This window comes from Oncorhynchus tshawytscha, linkage group LG31, assembly GCF_018296145.1.
Source record: "Oncorhynchus tshawytscha isolate Ot180627B linkage group LG31, Otsh_v2.0, whole genome shotgun sequence".
In the NCBI taxonomy this organism is placed as follows: domain Eukaryota; kingdom Metazoa; phylum Chordata; class Actinopteri; order Salmoniformes; family Salmonidae; genus Oncorhynchus; species Oncorhynchus tshawytscha.
Genome location: NC_056459.1, coordinates 29,073,108 through 29,098,774, shown reverse-complemented (window position 1 = coordinate 29,098,774; position 25,667 = coordinate 29,073,108). Strand labels below are relative to the sequence as shown.

General features: G+C 45.7%; 2 protein-coding genes across 5 annotated transcripts in view; both read left to right on the top strand.

Moving 5' to 3' along the window:
• The window catches only part of LOC112236021 (extensin), a 101,677-nt gene extending 85,580 nt beyond the window's left edge, over nt 1-16,097 (top strand). For all 4 annotated transcript variants that reach the window (XM_042310461.1, XM_042310463.1, XM_042310462.1 and 1 more), the window contains 4 exons: nt 544-646; nt 1,516-1,703; nt 1,821-2,324; nt 15,509-16,097. In XM_042310461.1, the coding sequence (XP_042166395.1) occupies nt 544-646; nt 1,516-1,703; nt 1,821-2,324; nt 15,509-15,847 (1,134 nt within the window). In that variant the 3' untranslated portion in view covers nt 15,848-16,097. The remainder of the gene's footprint in view (nt 1-543; nt 647-1,515; nt 1,704-1,820; nt 2,325-15,508) is intronic.
• An 8,533-nt stretch (nt 16,098-24,630) lies between these two features.
• The window catches only part of LOC112236016 (zinc finger protein 704), an 85,177-nt gene continuing 84,140 nt past the window's right edge, over nt 24,631-25,667 (top strand). The window contains exon 1 of the mRNA XM_042309980.1: nt 24,631-25,488. Within this exon, the coding sequence (XP_042165914.1) occupies nt 25,228-25,488 (261 nt within the window). The 5' untranslated portion in view covers nt 24,631-25,227. The remainder of the gene's footprint in view (nt 25,489-25,667) is intronic.

The following is a 25,667-nucleotide window of genomic DNA, read 5'->3' as shown; positions in this document are numbered from 1 at the left end:
TCACCCGACCTCAACCCAATTGAGATGGTTTGGGATGAGTTGGACCGCATAGTGTAGGATAAGCAGCCAACAAGTGCTCAGCATATGTGGGAACTCCTTCAAGACTGTTGGAAAAACATTCCAGGTGAATCTGGTTGAGAGAATGCCAAGAGTGTGCAAAGCTGTCATCAAGGCAAAGGGTGGCTACTTTGAAGAATCTCAAATATATGTTGATATGTTTAACACTTTTTTGGTTACTACATGATTCCATATGTGTTATTTCATGGTGTTGATGTTTTCACAATTATTCTACAATGTAGAAAATTGTACAAATAAAGAAATACCCTTGAATGAGTAGGTGTGTCCAAACTTTTGACTGGTACTATATATGTAATGTATATGACTCCACTTATCCAAAGTGACTTATAGTACAGCGTGTGGATATATTTGTAGTATGTGTATTTACTGAACCACACATGACCACACAGGGTAAAACTGATCCTAGACCTGTGTTTATAATAAACCACATATCCCCATCCTAACCCAGTCTTTGTCGTTCTATAGGTGTCTGAGAGAGAGACATTTACCGGTAGTCAGTCTGTGGACAGCCCAGGGACTGACCTATTGGTGAGCAGCTCACACAACGGCCCACTAACCAGTGGTACAGGTAACACACACACACACACAACACACACTTCTGCATGTGTTGTTTATTGTTTGTTGCCATTTCATTCATGACTTTTTAAAATAGTGTAATATTCATTAGGCATACAGACCATCTACATTTAGCCTATTCTTTACTTTACTTACTTGGCTATTCCTTTTGATTTCCACACCTGTGGCAGTCTAATCCACGAGGCATGTTCCACTTACGGTCTGGTAACAGATATGTGTTGTCGCCCGCTCCCCTGTTAGTCGCCATGCCAAATGTTAGGCCCGCTGGCATGACAACCAACGTTAAAGGAGTTAACCAAGGTACAAATTCAATCTGTGAATGAACAGGCTAACTTGTCCAAATTGTCCACTGCAGCTTTCAAAGATGCAATGTTGTTGTTTATGATTGAGGCTCCCCATACTCAAACTCTCTCTCTCTCTCTCTCTGTTAACCCAGCATAACCACCCACACACATCATCTCTTTTCCCTTTGTCGTGTCCAATTCAATTAAATCCAACCCAACCCAACTCAACTCAACAAAATTCAATTCAATCCAACTCAACTCATCTCAACAAAATTCAATTCAATCCAACTCAACTCAACAAAATTCAATTCAATTCAACTCAACAAAATTCAATTCAATCCAACTCAACTCATCTCAACAAAATTCAATTCAAACCAACTCAACTCAACAAAATTCAATTCAATTCAACTCAACTCAACAAAATTCAATTCAATCCAACTCAACTCATCTCAACAAAATTCAATTCAATCCAACTCAACTCAACAAAATTCAATTCAATTCAATTCAACTCAACTCAACAAAATTCAATTCAATTCAATTGAACTCAACTCAAATGTATTCATCCATCGTCCCCCAGTGTTGACAGACACCCAGGACAGCAGTCCCCAGCCCTCTGAGGAGATGCTGTCCAGTCAGTCCGAGCTGCGGAGCTCCAAGTGTCCCCAGGACCGCGAGCTGCCCAGCATCCCACCCAACAGCACCCTGGAGGGGATGGGATGTTCCAGCTCACCCCTTCTCCCTCCCTCTGGAGACGGCACCTACGAGGTATTAGGGATTGATGTTATTATGTATTTATTTTACTTGTGTTTGTATGGTTGTACTGTATGGACCCAGGAACACTAGTCCTAATGGAGTGACGGCTGTCTTAATCAACTAAACTAGGTGGTGAAGGAGAGAGGCGGCGACTTAACGGCGTCCCGGGACGTGAGCGTTGAAGACTCCCTGTACGAGACGGTCAAAGAGCTGAAGGACCATCCAGGGAGCCTGGCTGCAGGTCTCCTCAACGGAGACGGTACTATGTCCCCCCTCAGCCCTGATGACAATGACATTTCCCACCACCACCACCACAACCACCTCCCACCTCCCAACAACCCTCCAGCCCTCCACAACGGCCACCCCAGCCCTGGCTCCCCAGAGCGGGGGCCCCTGTGCGCGGGAGTGGAGTACGCCTCGGTGGATCTGAACAAGAAGAGCCGTTACAGTGCAGACCTGGAGGCCAGGCGCTCAGCCACCATCACTGCTGCTGTGAGCCCCACAGAGGAGCCCGAGGAGGAGGACAGACCCCCGCCTGTACCTGACAAGGTGCTGGATGAGAACGACAACCAGCCTACCATGATGGACGCAGGAGCGGTGGTGGTACTGGGGGCCGCGCTGCAAAACGGAGAGGTGAGGATCGTGTTTATCTATGTTTGTGAAGGAAAAATACAGTACTTATACAATAGAAAGACAACGCAACTGATTCCTGACTAGATGTGTTGATTCAGCTGTGAGTTAGAGTAAAAAGTTAGAGTAGAAAGTTAGAGTAGAAAGTTAGAGTAGAAAGTTAGAGTAGAAAGCAGAACAATGGGAAGATCGTCGCCTCCGTCTCTCTCTGTCTGATCGGCATTATGAGGTAGAGAGAAAGAGCAGGGAGAGGAAGAGAGAGAGCGAAGGAAGAGATGGAGAGAGAGAGAGTGAACAGTGCCATAAAAATTAAGAGGAGGAGAATAGGTTGTTGAGAGTATTGAGTGTCTTGGTCTTGTCTTTTAGCAGGGGAGACTGGGGGAAGGGTTTGTGAGTCGTACGCTGTCTAAGGGGAGACTGGGGGAAGGGTTTGTGAGTCATACGCTGTCTAAGGGAGACTGGGGGAAGGGTTTGTGAGTCGTACGCTGTCTAAGGGGAGACTGAGGGGGAAGGGTTTGTGAGTCGTACGCTGTCTAAGGGGAGACTGGGGGAAGGGTTTGTGAGTCATACGCTGTCTAAGGGGAGACTGGGGGAAGGGTTTGTGAGTCATACGCTGTCTAAGGGGAGACTGGGGAAGGGTTTGTGAGTCATACGCTGTCTAAGGGGAGACTGGGGGAAGGGTTTGTGAGTCGTACGCTGTCTAAGGGAGACTGGGGAAGGGTTTGTGAGTCATACGCTGTCTAAGGGGAGACTGGGGGAAGGGTTTGTGAGTCATACGCTGTCTAAGGGGAGACTGGGGGAAGGGTTTGTGAGTCATACGCTGTCTAAGGGAGACTGGGGGAAGGGTTTGTGAGTCATACGCTGTCTAAGGGGAGACTGGGGGAAGGGTTTGTGAGACGCTGTCTAAGGGGAGACTGGGGGAAGGGTTTGTGAGTCGTACGCTGTCTAAGGGGAGACTGGGGGAAGGGTTTGTACGCTGTCTAAGGGGAGACTGGGGGAAGGGTTTGTGAGTCATACGCTGTCTAAGGGGAGACTGGGGGAAGGGTTTGTGAGTCATACGCTGTCTAAGGGGAGACTGGGGGAAGGGTTTGTGAGTCATACGCTGTCTAAGGGGAGACTGGGGGAAGGGTTTGTGAGTCATACGCTGTCTAAGGGAGACTGGGGGAAGGTTTGTGAGTCGTACGCTGTCTAAGGGGAGACTGGGGGAAGGGTTTGTGAGTCATACGCTGTCTAAGGGAGACTGGGGGAAGGGTTTGTGAGTCATACGCTGTCTAAGGGAGACTGGGGGAAGGGTTTGTGAGTCACGCTGTCTAAGGGGAGACTGGGGGAAGGGTTTGTGGTTACGCTGTCTAAGGGGAGACTGGGGGAAGGGTTTGTGAGTCATACGCTGTCTAAGGGAGACTGAGGGCTGAAGGGAGACTGGGGGAAGGGTTTGTGAGTCATACGCTGTCTAAGGGGAGACTGGGGGAAGGGTTTGTGAGTCATACGCTGTCTAAGGGGAGACTGGGGGAAGGGTTTGTGAGTCGTACGCTGTCTAAGGGGAGACTGGGGGAAGGGTTTGTGAGTCATACGCTGTCTAAGGGAGACTGGGGGAAGGGTTTGTGAGTCATACGCTGTCTAAGGGGAGACTGGGGGAAGGGTTTGTGAGTCATACGCTGTCTAAGGGGAGACTGGGGGAAGGATTTGTGAGACGCTGTCTAAGGGGAGACTGGGGGAAGGGTTTGTGAGTCATACGCTGTCTAAGGGAGAGGGGAAGAGTCATACGCTGTCTAAGGGGGGGAAGGGTTTGTGAGTCATACGCTGTCTAAGGGGAGACTGGGGGAAGGGGGAGACTAAGGGAGGGGGAAGGGTTTGTGAGTCATACGCTGTCTAAGGGGAGACTGGGGGAAGGGTTTGTGAGTCATACGCTGTCTAAGGGGAGACTGGGGGAAGGGTTTGTGAGTCATACGCTGTAAGGGAGACTGGGGGAAGGGGGAGACTAAGGGGAGGGGGAAGGGTTTGTGAGTCATACGCTGTCTAAGGGGAGACTGGGGGAAGGGTTTGTGAGTCATACGCTGTCTAAGGGGAGACTGGGGGAAGGGTTTGTGAGTCATACGCTGTCTAAGGGGAGACTGGGGGAAGGGTTTGTGAGTCATACGCTGTCTAAGGGGAGACTGGGGGAAGGGTTTGTGAGTCATACGCTGTCTAAGGGGAGACTGGGGGAAGGGTTTGTGAGTCAGTACTTTGGCTACTAGTACATACCTTTTAGACCTTCTGTTTTGGGTTGTGTCAATGTGTAGTTCTTACATGCATAATCTATGAGAAGAATTACTGTCTTACCTCAATTAGCTACGAAATCCCTAGTTTGAAAGCGACTGTTTTCTGCAAACTGTGCAGCACCATTTTCCTTACATTTACCCCCTCGGAGTACCAGAGAAAATCTTTAACACAGAAACACTGTACATGTTGAGCTCTTATTATGGTGCGATCTGACAAAATTACAAACATGATCTTGAATTGGACTCTCATTGTTCTGGTCTCTGTCTTGACTTGGACTTGTCCCCTTTCGCCCGTGTCCTGGGCCAGCTCCAGCCGTCCAGCCAATCAGCTAATCAGTAGTAAAAATGTTGAAGCTCCAACCGTCCAGCCAATCAGCTAATCAGTAGTAAAAATGTTGAAGCTCCAACCGTCCAGCCAATCAGCTAATCAGCAGTAAAAATGTTGACGCTCCAGTCATCCAGCCAATCAGCTAATCATTAATAACAGTGTTGAAACTCCAACCGTCCAGCCAATTAGCTAATCAGTAGTAAAAATTTTGACGCTCCAGCCATCCAGCCAATCAGCTAATCAGTAGTAAAAATGTTGCGTTGGACAGTAGGTGACGCCTAGCCCAGTTTGATCCTCTGATGAAATATTGAACCAACCACGGGGCTGTGCTGGGTTGGGCTACCTACACTCCCAAAGCCTGTTCTGTCCTCCAGTGTCATAATCTGGAGTCAGCATTAATTCTGTTCTTCGCCTCTCGACCCCACTTTGCCTTTTACACGTATGACACACGTATGAACTGAATCACTTGGATACACACTTGCAGACACCCTGAGGCTGATTTAAGGTTTAACTCGTAACGTTCTTTATCCTCTGTTACGGTGCGTCGGTGTGACTGGGGTTGGCTGGTGATTTGTCTTGTCAGACCGACAGGGTAATGCGTGTGGTAATGGATGCAAAGCAGTGTGGAGAGGAGTGGAGGAGGGGATGAGAAGGGAGATGAGATGAGGAGAGGGGAAAAGCCTGGTGAGATCCAGCTGCCTACCGTCAGTCTGACAGAGCTGGCAGAGATGAAGGATGACGCTCGGTGTGTGTGTGTGTGCGTGTGTGTGTGTGTGTGTGTGTGTGTGTGTGTGTGTGTGTGTGTGTGTGTGTGTGTGTGTGTGTGTGTGTGTGTGCATGTGCGTGTGTGTGTGTGTGTTTAAGTCTGCTGGGTTCTCCCTCAGTTAGACCCTCAGCAAACACACACACACGCACACACACACACACACACACACACACACACACACACACACACACACACACACACACACACACACACACACGCACACACACATGATTTTGCATTGTTCAACACTCTGCAATCTGCTCTTCCGCTCTGTAACACAGCTATTGAGCCATAATAACCAGAAATGACTCTGTTCTGTTGTCTGGAATAATTTGACTTTGCGTCTCCCGTGGCCTTAGAAGCTTTTGATTTACACAGAGGAAATGTAATTGACCTTGCCAGTCACAAGTGTGGCGCTCACATGGGGCCATTCTCTTCGATAAACTGCTATTCAGCATGTCACCAGGAGAGTTGTCTGTCAGCAAAGGGATAGAGGTTGATTATTTTTGTGTGTGTGTGTGTGTGTGCGATATAGTCTGTGAGTTTGTGTGTGTGTGTTTGTGTACTCGTGTGAAACCTAACCACACACATTCTCTGGCTGACTGACTGACACATTGGCATGTTGTCCTGACTACAACCAAGAATTGTTACTGACTACAACCAGGAATTGTTCCCGATGAAAGATGTTCGAGCGGCATAGGCAAGGTGCAATAGATGGTATAAAATACAGTATATACATATGATATGAGCAATGTAAGATATGTAAACATGATTAAAGTGGCATTGTTTAAAGTGGCTAGTCCGGAGGCTGCATTCATTGTAGCTGGGGATTTTAACAAGGCTAATCTGAAAACAAGACTCCCTAAATTTTATCAGCATATCGATTGCACAACCAGGGGTGGAAAGATCCTGGATCATTGTTACTCTAACTTCTGCGACACATATAAGGCCCTGCCCCGCCCCCCTTTCGGAAAAGCTGACCACGACTCCATTTTGTTGATCCCTGCCTACAGACAGAAACTAAAACAAGAGGCTCCCACGCTGAGGTCTGTCCAACGCTGGTCCGACCAAGCTGACTCCACACTCCAAGACTGCTTCCATCACGTGGACTGGGAGATGTTTCGTATTGCGTCAGACAACAACATTGACGAATACGCTGATTCGGTGTGCGAGTTCATTAGAACGTGCGTTGAAGATGTCGTTCCCATAGCAACGATTAAAACATTCCCTAACCAGAAACCGTGGACTGATGGCAGCATTCGTGTGAAACTGAAAGCGCGAACCACTGCTTTTAATCAGGGCAAGGTGTCTGGTAACATGACTGAATACAAACAGTGCAGCTATTCCCTCCGCAAGGCTATCAAACAAGCTAAGCGCCAGTACAGAGACAAAGTAGAATCTCAATTCAACGGCTCAGACACAAGAGGCATGTGGCAGGGTCTACAGTCAATCACGGACTACAGGAAGAAACCCAGCCCAGTCACGGACCAGGATGTCTTGCTCCCAGGCAGACTAAATAACTTTTTGCCCGCTTTGAGGACAATACAGTGCCACTGACACGGCCTGCAACGAAAACATGCGGTCTCTCCTTCACTGCAGCCGAAGTGAGTAAGACATTTAAACGTGTTAACCCTCGCAAGGCTGTAGGCCCAGACGGCATCCCCAGCCGCGCCCTCAGAGCATGCGCAGACCAGCTGGCCGGTGTGTTTACGGACATATTCAATCAATCCCTATACCAGTCTGCTGTTCCTACATGCTTCAAGAGGGCCACCATTGTTCCTGTTCCCAAGAAAGCTAAGGTAACTGAGCTAAACGACTACCGCCCCGTAGCACTCACATCCGTCATCATGAAGTGCTTTGAGAGACTAGTCAAGGACCATATTACCTCCACCCTACCTGACACCCTAGACCCACTCCAATTTGCTTACCGCCCAAATAGGTCCACAGACGATGCAATCTCAACCACACTGTACACTGCCCTAACCCATCTGGACAAGAGGAATACCTATGTGAGAATGCTGTTCATCGACTACAGCTCGGCATTCAACACCATAGTACCCTCCAAGCTCGTCATCAAGCTCGAGACCCTGGGTCTCGACCCCGCCCTGTGCAACTGGGTACTGGACTTCCTGACGGGCCGCCCCCAGGTGGTGAGGGTAGGCAACAACATCTCCTCCCCGCTGATCCTCAACACTGGGGCCCCACAAGGGTGCGTTCTGAGCCCTCTCCTGTACTCCCTGTTCACCCACGACTGCGTGGCCTCGCACGCCTCCAACTCAATCATCAAGTTTGCGGACGACACAACAGTGGTAGGCTTGATTACCAACAACGACGAGACGGCCTACAGGGAGGAGGTGAGGGCCCTCGGAGTGTGGTGTCAGGAAAATAACCTCACACTCAACGTCAACAAGACTAAGGAGATGATTGTGGACTTCAGGAAACAGCAGAGGGAACACCCCCCAATCCACATCGATGGAACAGTAGTGGAGAGGGTAGCAAGTTTTAAGTTCCTCGGCATACACATCACAAACAAACTGAATTGGTCCACTCACACAGACAGCATCGTGAGGAAGGCGCAGCAGCGCCTCTTCAACCTCAGGAGGCTGAAGAAATTCGGCTTGACACCAAAAGCACTCACAAACTTCTACAGATGCACAATCGAGAGCATCCTGGCGGGCTGTATCACCGCCTGGTATGGCAACTGCACCGCCCTCAACCGTAAGGCTCTCCAGAGGGTAGTGAGGTCTGCACAACGCATCACCGGGGCAAACTACCTGCCCTCCAGGACACCTACACCACCCGATGCTACAGGAAGGCCATAAAGATCATCAAGGACATCAACCACCCGAGCCACTGCCTGTTCACCCCGCTGTCATCCAGAAGGCGAGGTCAGTACAGGTGCATCAAAGCTGGGACCGAGAGACTGAAAAACAGCTTCTATCTCAAGGCCATCAGACTGTTAAACAGCCACCACTAACATTGAGTGGCTGCTGCCAACACACTGTCAATGACACTGACTCAACTCCAGCCACTTTAATAATGGGAATTGATGGGAAATGATGTAAATATATCACTAGCCACTTTAAACAATGCTACCTTATATAATGTTACTTACCCTACATTATTCATCTCATATGCATACGTAGATACTGTACTCTATATCATCGACTGCATCCTTATGTAATACATGTATCACTAGCCACTTTAACTATGCCACTTGGTTTACATACTCATCTCATATGTATATACTGTACTCGATATCATCTACTGTATCTTGCCTATGCTGCTCTGTACCATCACTCATTCATATATCCTTATGTACATATTCTTTATCCCCTTACACTGTGTATAAGACAGTAGTTTTTTGGAATTGTTAGTTAGATTACTTGTTCGTTATTACTGCATTGTCGGAACTAGAAGCACAAGCATTTCGCTACACTCGCATTAACATCTGCTAATCATGTGTATGTGACAAATAAAATTTGATTTGATTTGATTTAGTGATCCATATATTAAAGTGGCCAGTGATTGGGTCTCAGTGTAGGCAGCAGCCTCTCTGAGTTAGTGATAGAAGCTGTTTTTCAAGTCTCTCTGTCCCAGCTTTGATGCACCTGTACTGACCTCGCCTTCTGGATGATAACGGGGTGAACAGGCAGTGGCTTAGGTGGTTGTTGTCCTTGATGATCTTTTTGGCCTTCCTGTGACATCGGGTGCTGTAAGTGTCATGGAGGGCAGGTAGGTTGCCCCCGGTGATGCGTTGTGCAGACTGCACCACCTTCTGGAGAGCCCTGCGGTTCTGGGCGGTGCAGTTGCTGTACCAGGCGGTGGTACAGCCCGACAGGATGCTTTCAATTGTGCATCTGTAAAAGTTTGTCAGGGTTTTGGGTGACAGGCCAAATTTCTTCAGCCTCCTGAGGTTGAAGAGGTGCTGTTGCGCCTTCTTCACCACACTGTCTGTGTGGGTGGACCAATTCAGTTTGTCTGTCTGAGCATGAAAGTGACTTGACAAAGAACAACTCTGGTCCCTAGTTTTCAGCTATAGTATGGTCAGGAAAAATGACCTGACTGCCATATCTAGGAACCATATCTTTTGGTCAAATCAAATCAAATCAAATCAAATTTATTTATATAGCCCTTCGTACATCAGCTGATATCTCAAAGTGCTGTACAGAAACCCAGCCTAAAACCCCAAACAGCAAGCAATGCAGGTGTAGAAGCACGGTGGCTAGGAAAAACTCCCTAGAAAGGCCAAAACCTAGGAAGAAACCTAGAGAGGAACCAGGCTATGTGGGGTGGCCAGTCCTCTTCTGGCTGTGCCAGGTGGAGATTATAACAGAACATGGCCAAGATGTTCAAATGTTCATAAATGACCAGCATGGTTGAATAATAATAAGGCAGAACAGTTGAAACTGGAGCAGCAGCACAGTCAGGTGGAAGTTGAAACTGGAGCAGCAGCATGGCCAGGTGGACTGGGGACAGCAAGGAGTCATCATGTCAGGTAGTCCTGGGGCATGGTCCTAGGGCTCAGGTCAGTTGAAACTGGAACAGCAGCATGGCCAGGTGGACTGGGGACAGCAAGGAGTCATCATGTCAGGTAGTCCTGGGGCATGGTCCTAGGGCTCAGGTCCTCCGAGAGAGAGAAAGAAAGAGAGAAGGAGAGAATTAGAGAACGCACACTTAGATTCACACAGGACACCGAATAGGACAGGAGAAGTACTCCAGATATAACAAACTGACCCCAGCCCCCGACACATAAACTACTGCAGCATAAATACTGGAGGCTGAGACAGGAGGGGTCAGGAGACACTGTGGCCCCATCCGAGGACACCCCAGACAGGGCCAAACAGGAAGGATATAACCCCACCCACTTTGCCAAAGCACAGCCCCACACCACTAGAGGGATATCTTCAACCACCAACTTACCATCCTGAGACAAGGCCGAGTATAGCCCACAAAGATCTCCGCCACGGCACAACCCAAGGAGAAAGGGGGCGCCAACCCAGACAGGATGACCACAACAGTGAATCAACCCACTCAGGTGACGCACCCCCTCCAGGGACGGCATGAGAGAGCCCCAGCAAGCCAGTGACTCAGCCCCTGTAATAGGGTTAGAGGCAGAGAATCCCAGTGGAAAGAGGGGAACCGGCCAGGCAGAGACAGCAAGGGCGGTTCGTTGCTCAGAGCCTTTCCGTTCACCTTCCCACTCCTGGGCCAGACTACACTCAATCATATGACCCACTGAAGAGATGAGTCTTCAGTAAAGACTTAAAGGTTGAGACCGAGTTTGCGTCTCTGACATGGGTAGGCAGACCGTTCCATAAAAATGGAGCTCTATAGGAGAAAGCCCTGCCTCCAGCTGTTTGCTTAGAAATTCTAGGGACAATTAGGAGGCCTGCGTCTTGTGACCGTAGCGTACGTGTAGGTATGTACGGCAGGACCAAATCAGAGAGATAGGTAGGAGCAAGCCCATGTAATGCTTTGTAGGTTAGCAGTAAAACCTTGAAATCAGCCCTTGCTTTGACAGGAAGCCAGTGTAGAGAGGCTAGCACTGGAGTAATATGATCAAATTTTTTGGTTCTAGTCAGGATTCTAGCAGCCGTATTTAGCACTAACTGAAGTTTATTTAGTGCTTTATCCGGGTAGCCGGAAAATAGAGCATTGCAGTAGTCTAACCTAGAAGTGACAAAAGCATGGATTAATTTTTCTGCATCATTTTTGGACAGAAAGTTTCTGATTTTTGCAATGTTACGTAGATGGAAAAAAGCTGTCCTCTAAATGGTCTTGATATGTTCTTCAAAAGAGAGATCAGGGTCCAGAGTAACGCCGAGGTCCTTCACAGTTTTATTTGAGACGACTGTACAACCATTAAGATTAATTGTCAGATTCAACAGAAGATCTCTTTGTTTCTTGGGACCTAGAACAAGCATCTCTGTTTTGTCCGAGTTTAATAGTAGAAAGTTTGCAGCCATCCACTTCCTTATGTCTGAAACACATGCTTCTAGCGAGGGCAATTTTGGGGCTTCACCATGTTTCATTGAAATGTACAGCTGTGTGTCATCCGCATAGCAGTGAAAGTTTACATTATGTTTTCGAATAACATCCCCAAGAGGTAAAATATATAGTGAAAACAATAGTGGTCCTAAAACGGAACCTTGAGGAACACCGAAATTTACAGTTGATTTGTCAGAGGACAAACCATTCACAGAGACAAACTGATATCTTTCCGACAGATAAGATCTAAACCAGGCCAGAACATGTCCGTGTAGACCAATTTGGGTTTCCAATCTCTCCAAAAGAATGTGGTGATTGATGGTATCAAAAGCAGCACTAAGGTCTAGGAGCACGAGGACAGATGCAGAGCCTCGGTCCGATGCCATTAAAATGTCATCTACCACCTTCACAAGTGCCGTCTCAGTGCTATGATGGGGTCTAAAACCAGACTGAAGCATTTCGTATACATTGTTTGTCTCCAGGAAGGCAGTGAGTTGCTGAGCAACAGCCTTCTCTAAAATTTTTGAGAGGAATGGAAGATTCGATATAGGCCGATAGTTTTTTATATTTTCTGGGTCACGGTTTGGCTTTTTCAAGAGAGGCTTTATTACTGCCACTTTTAGTGAGTTTGGTACACATCCAGTGGATAGAGAGCCGTTTATTATGTTCAACATAGGAGGGCCAAGCACAGGAAGCAGCTCTTTCAGTAGTTTAGTTGGAATAGGGTCCAGTATGCAGCTTGAAGGTTTAGAGGCCATGATTATTTTCATCATTGTGTCAAGAGATATAGTACTAAAACACTTGAGCGTCTCTCTTGATCCTAGGTCCTGGCAGAGTTGTGCAGACTCAGGACAACTGAGGTTTGGAGGAATACGCAGGTTTAAAGAGGAGTCCGTAATTTGCTTTCTAATAATCATAATCTTTTCCTCAAAGAAGTTCATGAATTTATCACTGCTAAAGTGAAAGTCATCCTCTCTTGGGGAATGCTGCTTTTTAGTTAGCTTTGCGACAGTATCAAAAAGGAATTTCGGATTGTTCTTATTTTCCTCAATTAAGTTAGAAAAATAGGATGATCGAGCAGCAGTAAGGGCTCTTCGGTACTGCACGGTACCGTCCTTCCAAGCTAGTCGGAAGACTTCCAGTTTGGTGTGGCGCCATTTCCGTTCCAATTTTCTGGAAGCTTGCTTCAGAGCTCGGGTATTTTCTGTGTACCAGGGAGCTAGTTTCTTATGAGAATTTTTTTTAGTTTTTAGGGGTGCAACTGCATCTAGGGTATTGCGCAAGGTTAAATTGAGATCCTCCGTTAGGTGGTTAACTGATTTTTGTCCTCTGGCGTCCTTGGGTAGGCAGAGGGAGTCTGGAAGGACATCAAGGAATCTTTGTGTTGTCTGTGAATTTATAGCACGACTTTTGATGTTCCTTGGTTGGGGTCTGAGCAGATTATTTGTTGCAATTGCAAACGTAATAAAATGGTGGTCCGATAGTCCAGGATTATGAGGAAAAACATTAAGATCCACCACATTTATTCCATGGGACAAAACTAGGTCCAGCGTATGACTGTGACAGTGAGTGGGTCCAGAGACATGTTGGACAAAACCCACTGAGTCGATGATGGCTCCGAAAGCCTTTTGGAGTGGGTCTGTGGACTTTTCCATGTGAATATTAAAGTAACCAAAGATTAGAATATTATCTGCTATGACTACAAGGTCCGATAGGAATTCAGGGAACTCAGTGAGAAACGCTGTATATGGCCCAGGAGGCCTGTAAACAGTAGCTATAAAAAGTGATTGAGTAGGCTGCATAGATTTCATGACTAGAAGCTCAAAAGACGAAAACGTCATTTTTTTTTTTGTAGATTGAAATTTGCTATCGTAAATGTTAGCAACCCCTCCGCCTTTGCGGGATGCATGGGGGATATGGTCACTAGTGTAGCCAGGAGGTGAGGCCTCATTTAAAACAGTAAATTCATCAGGCTTAAGCCATGTTTCAGTCAGGCCAATCACATCAAGATTATGATCAGTGATTAGTTCATTGACTATAATTGCCTTTGAAGTAAGGGATCTAACATTAAGTAGCCCTATTTTGAGATGTGAGGTATCATGATCTCTTTCAGTAATGACAGGAATGGAGGTGGTCTTTATCCTAGTGAGATTGCTAAGGCGAACACCGCCATGTTTAGTTTTGCCCAACCTAGGTCGAGGCACAGACACGGTCGGGAACAACTCCTGGTTGTAGTCAGGAACAACTCCTGGTTGTAGTCAGGAACAACTCCTGGTTGTAGTCAGGAACAACTCCTGGTTGTAGTCAGGAACAACTCCTGGTTGTAGTGATGAAACTACTTACAGTACATAACTGTACTGGCACTTTAATTTGTAAAGCCACGTGGACAAAGACTTTAGGGACACTGAATTAGAACAGACTAACATTACAAGAGACACATAGAGGCTCGTTGATGACAGGGGCAAGAGCTTCTCTTCATGATTCCACACCGCTGCGCTCCAAGGCAATCAAATTCATTGATTCGCTAATTAAGCCAAAAACAAAAGCAAATCTGTTGAGTTTTGACAATGTGCATCCATAGAGGAATCGTATCGATTCAGTGCTCTCTGAGGTAGAAACAAAGTCCCCACCAACCCCTGTGTAAAGATTTACGTCTTATATGTCCTCATACATTATGCCCTTGACCAAGTGAAAGATGGACTTTAAAACAGGCTCCATCCTCACAGTACCGCCAACCTCTATGAGACGTGAAGTAGCAGCTAGCCAGTCACCATCTCTGATATTGACGTTGTCTTTAGACACCACAGAGAGGTGTTCTTTATGACAGTCAGCAATGTGTTGTTGATGAATGACTCTCTCCACTGGTCATAAGGGACAGGATATAGCAGCTATACACGTTATCTTCTCGATACAGTTAGACTCTCCGCTGTCTACCTCACCGGGGCGAGACAACCCTGTGGTGTCAGAGAGCGAGGTAAGATGGTGACTCTCCGCTGTCTACCTCACCGGGGCGAGACAACCCTGTGGTGTCAGAGAGCGAGGTAAGATGGTGGCTCTCCGCTGAACACCCTATCCTGTTCTCATTCCCCTATTGATGCTTATAAAGTATATGGATCACTTGTAACAGAGATGTCAGGCTCACTGTGACCTCACCTGTTTATTAGAGATGTCAGCCTCACTGTGACCTCACCTGGTTATTAGAGATGTCAGCCTCACTGTGACCTCACCTGGTTATTAGAGATGTCAGCCTCACTGTGACCTCACCTGGTTATTAGATATGTCAGCCTCTCTGTGACCTCACCTGGTTATTAGAGATGTCAGCCTCACTGTGACCTCACCTGATTATTAGAGATGTCAGCCTCACTGTGACCTCACCTGGTTATTAGAGATGTCAGCCTCACTGTGACCTCACCTGGTTATTAGAGATGTCAGCCTCACTGTGACCTCACCTGGTTATTAGAGATGTCAGCCTCTCTGTGACCTCACCTGGTTATTAGAGATGTCAGCCTCACTGTGACCTCACCTGGTTATTAGATATGTCAGCCTCTCTGTGACCTCACCTGGTTATTAGATATTTCAATCTCAATGTGATGTCATCTAAATAAAACAAAGGCCTTTGATGTTCACACTGACTGCACCCCCCCCCCCCTCTCTCTGTCTCTCTCTCTCTCTTTCTCTCTTTCTCTGTCTCTCTCTCTCTCTCTCCCCCTCTCTCTCTCTCTCTCCCGCCTCTCTCTCTCTCTTCTCTCTCTCTCTCTCTCTCCCCCCTCTCTCTCTCTCTCTTCTCTCTCTCTCTCTCTCTCTCTCTCTCTCTCTCTCTCTCTCTCTCTCTCTCTCTCTCCAGCTGTCAGACATGTACTCCACGGTGGGGAAGCCAGGTCTCGATGTGGAGGAGAAGGAGAGTGACTACAGCAGCATTGCTGATATCAAGGGTCTGGTCCCCGAGTATTCCTCCAGTGATCTCTACGCTACCGTCAGGGACATCTACCCCCAGCCCAGAGAGGGGGAGTCAGACCCCCAGGGACCCCCCACAGAGAGCATCGAGCCTGGCTACGAGATCATCCACATCCCTAAGACTGGCAGTGGAGAGGACTTGGGGCTGGGGAACCAGGTTCAGGAGCCAGACTATGAGAGTGTTGGTGAGCTGGCCCTGGGGTTGAACAGGGAGAGCTCCCGTCTCTGACTGCCTATGGACCCTAAAGCCTGAGTCTCTGGGGCCTCACCCTCAACCCCAGCCATTAACCTCACTCCTAGCCTCACCCTCAACCCCAGCCATTAATCTCACTCCCTGCCTCAACCCCATCCCCAGCCATTAACCTCACTCCTATCCTCACTCTCAATCCCAGCCATTAGCCTAACTCCTAGCCTCACCCTCAACCCCAGCCTAACTCCTAGCCTCAACCCCAGCCATTAGCCTAACTCCTAACCTCACCCTCAACCCCAGCCATTAGCCTAACTCCTAGCCTCACCCTCAACCCCAGCCTAACTCCTAGCCTCAACCCCAGCCATTAGCCTAACTCCTAACCTAACCTCACCCTCAACCCCAGCCATTAGCCTAACTCCTAGTCTCACTCTCAACCCCAGCCATTAGCCTAACTCCTAGCCTCACCCTCAACCCCAGCCATTAGCCTAACTCCTAGTCTCACTCTCAACCCCAGCCATTAGCCTAACTCCTAGCCTCAACCCCAGCCATTAGCCTAACTCCTAACCTCACCCTCAACCCCAGCCATTAGCCTAACTCCTAGTCTCACCCTCAACCCCAGCCATTAGCCTAACTCCTAGTCTCACTCTCAACCCCAGCCATTAGCCTAACTCCTAGCCTCAACCCCAGCCATTAGCCTAACTCCTAGCCTCACCCTCAACCCCAGCCATTAGCCTAACTCCTAGCCTCACCCTCAACCCCAGCCATTAGCCTAACTTCTAGCCTCAATCCCAGCCATTAGCCTAACTCCTAGCCTCACCCACAACCAGCAGCCCTGATGTGAGGGACACCACCACATGGTTCTGAACTACAACCTTCAACCCTACCATCTATCACCAATTCAGGGTTTCCGCTCACTGCCCACTCAGTGCAGTTTGGGTGCGCCCACCGCCCAAGGTTATCTGATTGAACTATAATCTTAACTAGCCCTCGTCCATTCATGGTGCCCTTAAATGACTGAACTATGAAATCACTGTCCATTGTCAAGTTGTTGGCCTCCGCCCTCTTTGTTATCATCGACTGCTGTCAATGTGATTATCCATCACCATCATAATCCCTTTATCAGACTACAGAGTGATCCATTCCTAGGCATTTATAACCAGTCATTACTAATTGAGTTAATGTTATGAGGCTGGTGACAAGCTGACTGGCCAGTTTCATTTGTCAGTGCCTTTTGATTGAAAACCACTTGGTCTTTTGTGCCATAATGTCGTTCTATAAAGGTATGAGTTTAAAGGTTTCCCCACAATGTAGTGGCACTTTTTACATCATCCGTTCTTCCTTCCTATGTGCCCCGTTTCATTCAGAACTTCATGAGAGATATGAGAGATCTGAGAGATATGAGAGATATGAGAGATCTGAGAGATATGACAGATATGAGAGATATGAGAGATCTGAGAGATATGAGAGATATGAGAGATCTGAGAGATATGGTAGATATGACAGATATGACAGATATGAGAGATCTGAGAGATATGAGAGATCTGAGAGATATGAGAGATATGGTAGATATGAGAGATATGAGAGATATGAGAGATATGGTAGATATGAGAGATCTTAGAGATATGAGAGATATGGTAGATATGACAGATATGACAGATATGAGAGATCTGAGAGATATGGTAGATATGAGAGATCTGAGAGATATGAGAGATCTGAGAGATATGAGAGATCTGAGAGATATGAGAGATATGGTAGATATGAGAGATATGAGAGATCTGAGAGATATGAGAGATCTGAGAGATATGAGAGATATGGTAGATATGAGAGATCTGAGAGATCTGAGAGATATGAGAGATATGAGAGATATGAGAGATCTGAGAGATATGAGAGATATGGTAGATATGAGAGATCTGAGAGATATGAGAGATCTGAGAGATATGAGAGATCTGAGAGATATGAGAGATATGGTAGATATGAGAGATCTGAGAGATATGAGAGATCTGAGAGATATGAGAGATATGGTAGATATGAGAGATATGAGAGATCTGAGAGATATGAGAGATATGGTAGATATGAGAGATATGAGAGATATGAGAGATCTGAGAGATATGGTAGATATGAGAGATCTGAGAGATATGAGAGATATGGCAGATATGAGAGATCTGAGAGATATGAGAGATATGGTAGATATGAGAGATATGAGAGATATGGTAGATATGAGAGATATGAGAGATCTGAGAGATATGAGAGATATGGTAGATATGAGAGATATGAGAGATATGAGAGATCTGAGAGATATGGTAGATATGAGAGATCTGAGAGATATGAGAGATATGGCAGATATGAGAGATATGGTAGATATGACAGATATGAGAGATATGAGAGATATGAGAGATATGACAGATATGACAGATATCAGAGATATGGGCGATATAAGAGATATGAGAGATGTGATAGATATGGTAGATATGAGAGATATGTGAGAAATGTGAGATATGTGTACTTACATACTATTGAAACAATAAGTAGCAGCAAGTTTAGACATCTAAACTCGAAATAGAACGGCTAGTTTTAGTTTCTAAAGCATTTTAAAAACATTTCACATGTCAACCGTTTGATCAAGTTCCTATTTATTTCAAGATGATGGATCATTGTGTGATTTAAAGGATATCAGGAAGGGCGTTTGTTTATGAGGGAAACTTGAAGAGCTTTTGTTCTGTACATGGGATAAAGAGAAGAAGAAGTAGGTTGCCGTGGTAATAAAGTAGTTGTCAAGGTACTCATAAATGATTGTGACTTTTAAAAAAGGACTTATTTGTTCAAAAACAAGACAAACAATGGTGAGACCATATCTATCAATGTTGTGATTTCTTCTTAAAATCTTGTGAGAATTGTTCAACTCAGTTGTTTTTCTTTTTATATTTCTTCACAGGATTCAAAATGTTTTTAAAATACTTGTATTCTCTCAATGTGACAATATGCAACAGCAAAACTGTGTGTGTTAATGCATCTGATTTGATGAAGGTGTATATTATGTGTTTGAATGGAGTGTTTATGTTTCTGCTTACCCTAATGTACCTAATGTATTAATATGTTAGAAAATTATTCTAAAGCACAAAGTGTCAAAAAACGGTATGGTACAGCTTGTGTACAGAGCTTATAGCAGCTTCATCCTAAATACACTGAGTGGACAAAACACTAGGAACACCTTCCTAATATTGAGTTAAACCCCTTTTTGCCCTCAGAACAGCCTCAATTCATCGGGGCATGGACACTACAAGGTGGGTGGTGGACCATTCTTGATACACACAGGAAACTGTTGAGCGTTAAAAACCCAGCAGCGTTGCAGTTCTTGACACACTCAAACCGGTGCGCCTGGCACCTACTACCATACCCCGTTCAAAGGCACTTACATTTTTTGTCTTGCACATTCACCCTCATAATAGCACACATACACAATCCATGTCTCAATTGTCTCAAGGCTTAAAAATCCTTCTTTAACCTGTCTCCTCCCCTTAATCTACACTGATTGAAGTGGATTTAACAAGTGACGCCAATAAGGGATCATAGCTTTCACCTGGTCAGTCTGTCATGGAAAGAGCAGGTGTTCCTAATGTTTTGTTCACTCAGTATATTTACCCCTTCATGGGCACAATTTTAATATTTTAACTAGCACTATTACAGCAGCATGTGACGACATGCCAACCGAGGCCTGTATATAGTTAGAGAACTATTTTATCCATTTATTACACAGTTATTGTATGAATTTGCAAATGGTAAAGTATATTTTGTGGTATGTATGACTGTGATGTAGACTGGTTTATAGTGGCTATGAAACCACCTACAGTGCAGTAAGTCCACAGTGTCATTTGAAGGGTATACAATAGGAAAAGTGTGCCCCTCACTCGGACTGTGACCCAACTATTGTTGATAAGATACCTTTTGTGATTGAATGGTGGCTCACACATGTTTTGTGTTTAATTACCGGGACACCGACGCATTGGTTATTTTGCTCTTTCATCTTATTAATATGGTACATTGTGGTGTTTTAAAGCTTTTTAAAACATGAAGGTTGAAGCTGCTACTTTTTTTTTTTTTTTTAAGAACAGAAAATGAATTAATGTCTGAATGAATATTGTTGTGTGGTGTTTATTTTCAGACTAAGCGAGTAAATTCTGACTGTGAATAACTAGCTATTGCATTGATGATATCTAAGTTCGACAGGAAAACACTGATATTAGCCTATTTTCCATCCCATTTCTCTGTTATCTCAATATTGGACATTATTGTTGTACGCAGAGTGAGTGAGTGCATATTTCATTAAACATGTTTCAGTTTGTATAAGCTTGTTGACGACAAATCCAGCACCCAAGTTGACTGATATTAGATTCATGAATGATATTCAATAAGAAGAGAAAGGACTGACCCCTTTAAATTAGCCACAATTGATAAATGTGCATTAAAGATGATATACATTTCAGTAAGAGAGAAAAGCAGGTGCCTTCCCAACACACTACATTTACACACATTTTATAGAGTAATTGTCTTTGTGATTAACTTGAATGAAATAACATGATACATGGTCTTCCGTCCAGATTCCAGATTAGGTCATGTAGCAGGGGAATGCCAGCATTAAAACATAATAGTGTCGCTAGAAATGCCATAACAAAAGGTCTGTCAGAGAGGAGCGTTAGTGCCGAATCTCAAAAGGTGAGTGGGTTAGGGGGAGGTGGGGGTAGTATCGAGCCCACTCTAATAATGAGGCATAGCACCTTCTCATTCAGCCCACTCTAATAATGAGGCATAATACCCTCTCATTCAGCCCACTCTAATAATGAGGCATAGCACCTTCTCATTCAGCCCACTCTAATAATGAGGCATAATACCCTCTCATTCAGCCCACTCTAATAAATCAAATCAAATCAAAATTTATTTGTCACATACACATGGTTAGCAGATGTTAATGCGAGTGTAGCGAAATGCTTAATGAGGCATAGCACCTTCTCATTCAGCCCACTCTAATAATGAGGCATAATACCCTCTCATTCAGCCCACTCTAATGAGGCATAGCACCCTCTCATTCAGCCTACTCTAATGAGACATAGCACCCTCTCATTCAGCCCACTGTAATAATGAGGCATAATACCCTCTCATTCAGCCCACTGTAATAATGAGGCATAGCACCCTCTCATTCAGCCCACTGTAATAATGAGGCATGGCACACTCTCATTCAGCACACTGTAATAATGAGGGATAGCACCCTCTCATTCAGCACACTGTAATAATGAGGCATGGCACAATCTCATTCAGCCCACTGTAATAATGAGGCATAGCACCCTCTCGTTCAGCCCACTGTAATAATGAGGGATAACACAATCTCATTCAGCCCACTGTAATAATGAGGGATAGCACCCTCTCATTCAGCCCACTGTAATAATGAGGGATAGCACAATCTCATTCAGCCCACTGTAATAATGAGGATAGCACCCTCTCATTCAGCCCACTGTAATAATGAGGGATAGCACCCTCTCATTCAGCCCACTGTAATAATGAGGGATAGCACCCTCTCATTCAGCCCACTGTAATAATGAGGGATAGCACCCTCTCATTCAGCCCACTGTAATAATGAGGGATAGCACCCTCTCATTCAGCCCACTGTAATAATGAGGGATAGCACAATCTCATTCAGCCCACTGTAATAATGAGGGATAGCACAATCTCATTCAGCCCACTGTAATAATGAGGGATAGCACCCTCTCATTCAGCCCACTGTAATAATGAGGGATAGCACAATCTCATTCAGCCCACTGTAATAATGAGGGATAGCACCCTCTCATTCAGCCCACTGTAATAATCAGGCATAGCACCCTCTCATTCAGCCCACTCTAATAATCAGGCAATGCATTCTCAACAAGCAGCAGAGAATTCCTTACCATCATCTTTCATTGTGGTGACTGTCTCCCAAATGGCACCCTATTGCCTATGTGGTGCGCTACTTCGGGCTCTGGTCAAAAATAGTGCACTATACAGGCATAGGGGATCGGCTGTCATTTGGGATACATCCAGAGCAATGCTTTCTTTGGCAGTTATGAGCACATCTGTCATAAGATTCCGTCTGGCTTCCTGTGTATGCATGTAAATATTTTATGACCATAAATGGAAAATATTAAAACATATATAACAAGTACGTGTTTTTTATTTTATTCATGAAGAAAGCTTGCAGAAGAGAATGGCGTTTTTACACATTTAAGCTGCTACATTGACGGGCTATTTGCAACAGTATTGCATTTATTGTTTGTAAGTCTGGTTCGTCATGTTAGCTGTAAAACAGGCTCAGATGCAGCATTATCACAAAGCAAAATAGTTTTATCTAGGTTTTTATCTGGGTTTTTATCTGGGTTTTTATCTGGGTGGAAAGGGTGTTAGGCCTACTCTGACCAAAAGAGGGAGCAGTTTTACACTAGGTAGCACTTTAATTTCACAGCAGGCCTACACATTCTGAGGAATTGAGAGGGAAATATCCAAAGCACCGCTAGACCCCACTTGTACTTCACAACATGACCAACAGTATGTGGACACCTGAACATCTCATTCCAAAATCATGGGCATTAATATGGACTTGCCCCCCCCCTTTGCTGCTATAACAGCCTCCACTCTTCTGGGAAGGCTTTCCACTAGATGTTGGAACATTGCTGCAGGGGCTTGCTTCCATTCAGCCTCAAGAGCATTAGTGAGGTCGTGCGCTGATGTTGGGCGATTAGGCCTGGTTCGCAGTCGGCATTCCAATTCATCCCAAAGGTGTTCGATAGGGTTGAGGTCAGGGTTCTGTGAAGGCCTGTCAAGATGTTAAGTTCTTCCACACCGATCTTGACAAACCATTTCTGTATGGACCTCGCTTTGTGCACGGGGACATTGTCATACTAAAACAGGAAAGGGCCTTCCCCGAACTGTTGCCACAAAGATGGAAGCACAGAATCGTCACTGGAACTAAGGGGTCCGAACCATAAAAAACAGACCATTATTCCTCCTCCACCAAACTTTACAGTTGGAACTATGCATTCGGGCAGATAGTGTTCTCTTGGAAACCGCCAAACCCAGTTTTGTTCGTTAGACTGCCAGATGGCGACCCGTGATTCATCACTCCAGAGAACGCATTTCCACTGCTCCAGAGTCCAATGGTGGCGAGCTTTACACCACGCTTTGCATTGCGCATGGGGATCTTAGGCTTGTGTACGGCTGCTTGGCCATGGAAACCCATTTCATGAAGCTCCCGACGAACAGTTCTTGTGCTGATATTTCTCCTAGATGCAGTTTGGAACTGGGTAGTGAGTGTTGCAACCGAGGTTAGGTGATTTTTACGCGCTACATGCTTCAGCACTCTACGGTCCCATTCTGTGAGTCTGTATGGCCTACCACTTTGCGGCTGAGCCGTTGTTGCTCCTAGACATTTTCACGTCACAATAACAGCACTTACAGTTGACCTGCTCTAGCAGGGCAGAAATAGTTGGAACGGTGGCATCCTATGATGGTGCCACATTGCAAGTCACTGATCTCTTCAGTAAGGCCATTCTACTGCCAATGTTTACTAAGGAGATTGCATGGCTGTGTGCTGTGTCAGTACCTGGTGTGGCTGAAATAGCCAAATCCACTAATTTGAAGGGGTGTCCACATATATCAGGTATTCTGTTTAGTTGGCTTCTTAGCCTACCCAGTTGAAACAGTGCCTTATAAAGTGCAACCAGTTAGTGTTGTAGCTCAGTTGGATAGGCTTGTGATCATTTCACCCTAGAATGCGAATCTTGCTTGAGTTTGTGTGACTATGGCGATGGAGAGATTTCTGACCCATTTCTCTGATAGTCACCATCAAATGAATTACTTTATTATTATCTGACCCTGCTGGTCATCTATAAACATTCAAACATCTTGCCCATGTTCTGTTATAATCTCCACCAGGCACGGCCAGAAGAGGACTGGCCACCCCTCATAGCCTGGTTCCTCTCTAGGGGAGTTTTCCCTAGCCACAATCAAATCAAAGTTTATTTGTCACGTGCGCCGAATACAACATGCGCCGAAAACAACAGATGTGCCTCTACATCTGCATTGCTTGCTGTTTGGGGTTTTAGGCTGGGTTTCTGTATAGAAATGTCATTTGCACACACTGTATATAGACTTTTCTATTGTGTTATTGACTGTATGTTTGTTTATTCCATGTGTAACTCTGTGTTGTTGTTTGTGTCACACTGCTTTGCTTTATCTTGGCCAGGTCGCAGTTGTAAATGAGAACTTGTTCTCAACTAGCCTACCTGGTTAAATAAAGGTGGAAAAAATGCACTTTGTGACATTGTCTGATGTAAAAAAGGGCTTTATAAATACATTTGATTGATTTGGTTGATTACCTGATGCCTTATAGATCCAGGAGCAATGCTTTTACATAATGGCTTTCATAGCTCCTAAAATAACACTTTATGTAGGCTAAGCCAAATGTACAGAATAATACAGGGCTTAGATTTGCTTTCAAAACGATTGATAGGGACATAGTAACACTGGCTTCTCCACAATCCATACCGAGCCTGGCTGGTTTAAGTTTTTCTTTTCGCTAGATTCTCCCTCTTTTTCTCCTCTCATCTAACCCCTCCCTCCTCCTTTTCTCCTCTTCTCTCCATCCTTGCGTCATTGTTTTGAATGGAGCATCCTTTCCGGATTCATTTACCTTCTGTTGGAGCGAAACTGACACAGAAAAGGGATCGTAGCCCAGTGGAGGCGTGTGCTCTGCGGACCAATGGGAGCTGGAGTCGGCTGCTGGACCGCACATGTTTATAGGCAGCATTCCGCCGGTACAGACGCTGGCTCCTGGCATTCGGCTACGAACTGGATTTTCTCAAATCTGGATCCGGAGTCACTTTACGCGGCTATTTCAGCTCATTTCATCCTGTCAGACGGCAAACCGGTGTAAAATATGTGTGAAATTTGAATTATATTTCGGGTAGACCAACATTTATCGCTTTGTTTGTATATTGGCAAAGCCATTTTGTTGGGTTTAAAGATTGCTGTACAAATGTCATTGTCGGTTCGAGAATGTTTGGCTGTTCCGTCTTTTTGTGCTTTCTCGTGAGTTTAGCTGGGACAGTCAGGAAAACAAACAGATCGAACGAAGAAAGATCGAAAACCGGTCGGTTGAAGAGGTTATTTGGCGGGGAATGACTCGCTTTCATGCATTCCTTAATCGGTGCTTGTTGCTTTTCCTACACATATTCGTACTTTCGAATATCATTCGTTTTGAACCGTGGTAGCAGCAGAGTATAGTCTATCCGCTTCGGTGTTGTGTTTTAATGTCCGTGTTTACAGTATCAATTTTAGCTAATTCGACGTCTATCGATAGATATTTACCACTTCAAATTCGGTGTTAAACATTTACCGCTATGCATACGAGGCGTTTGGTAAAGCGTTCGATCCTGGGGAGCCGGGTGTTTACGCCGAGTCCGACAGGGGACGGGGCTCCGTTGACAGGACTTGTACAGGCTGTCAAGCAGCAGGAAAACAGAGACGTTTCAACCGGACCCCGGCGTAATGTCTACATGGTGTTAATGCAAGACGGAAGCCTGAAAGAATTCTCAGAGGAAGAGATAGCGGTGGGCTTCAACCAAACGACGGCGAAAGGACCGCTCAGATCGAGCTTGAAGGTGTGTGTGACTGTGTTTGTGTGTGTGTGTGTGTGTGTGTGTGTGTGTGTGTGTGTGTGGCCGGGGAGCCGGCTGTTATTGTTGTGCAGCGGTGTTTTGCAGCGTTTAATCGCTTCGCGCACAGATAGAACGGGAACATTTGATCAAATACCATTTTATTGGTCACATGCGCGGACTAC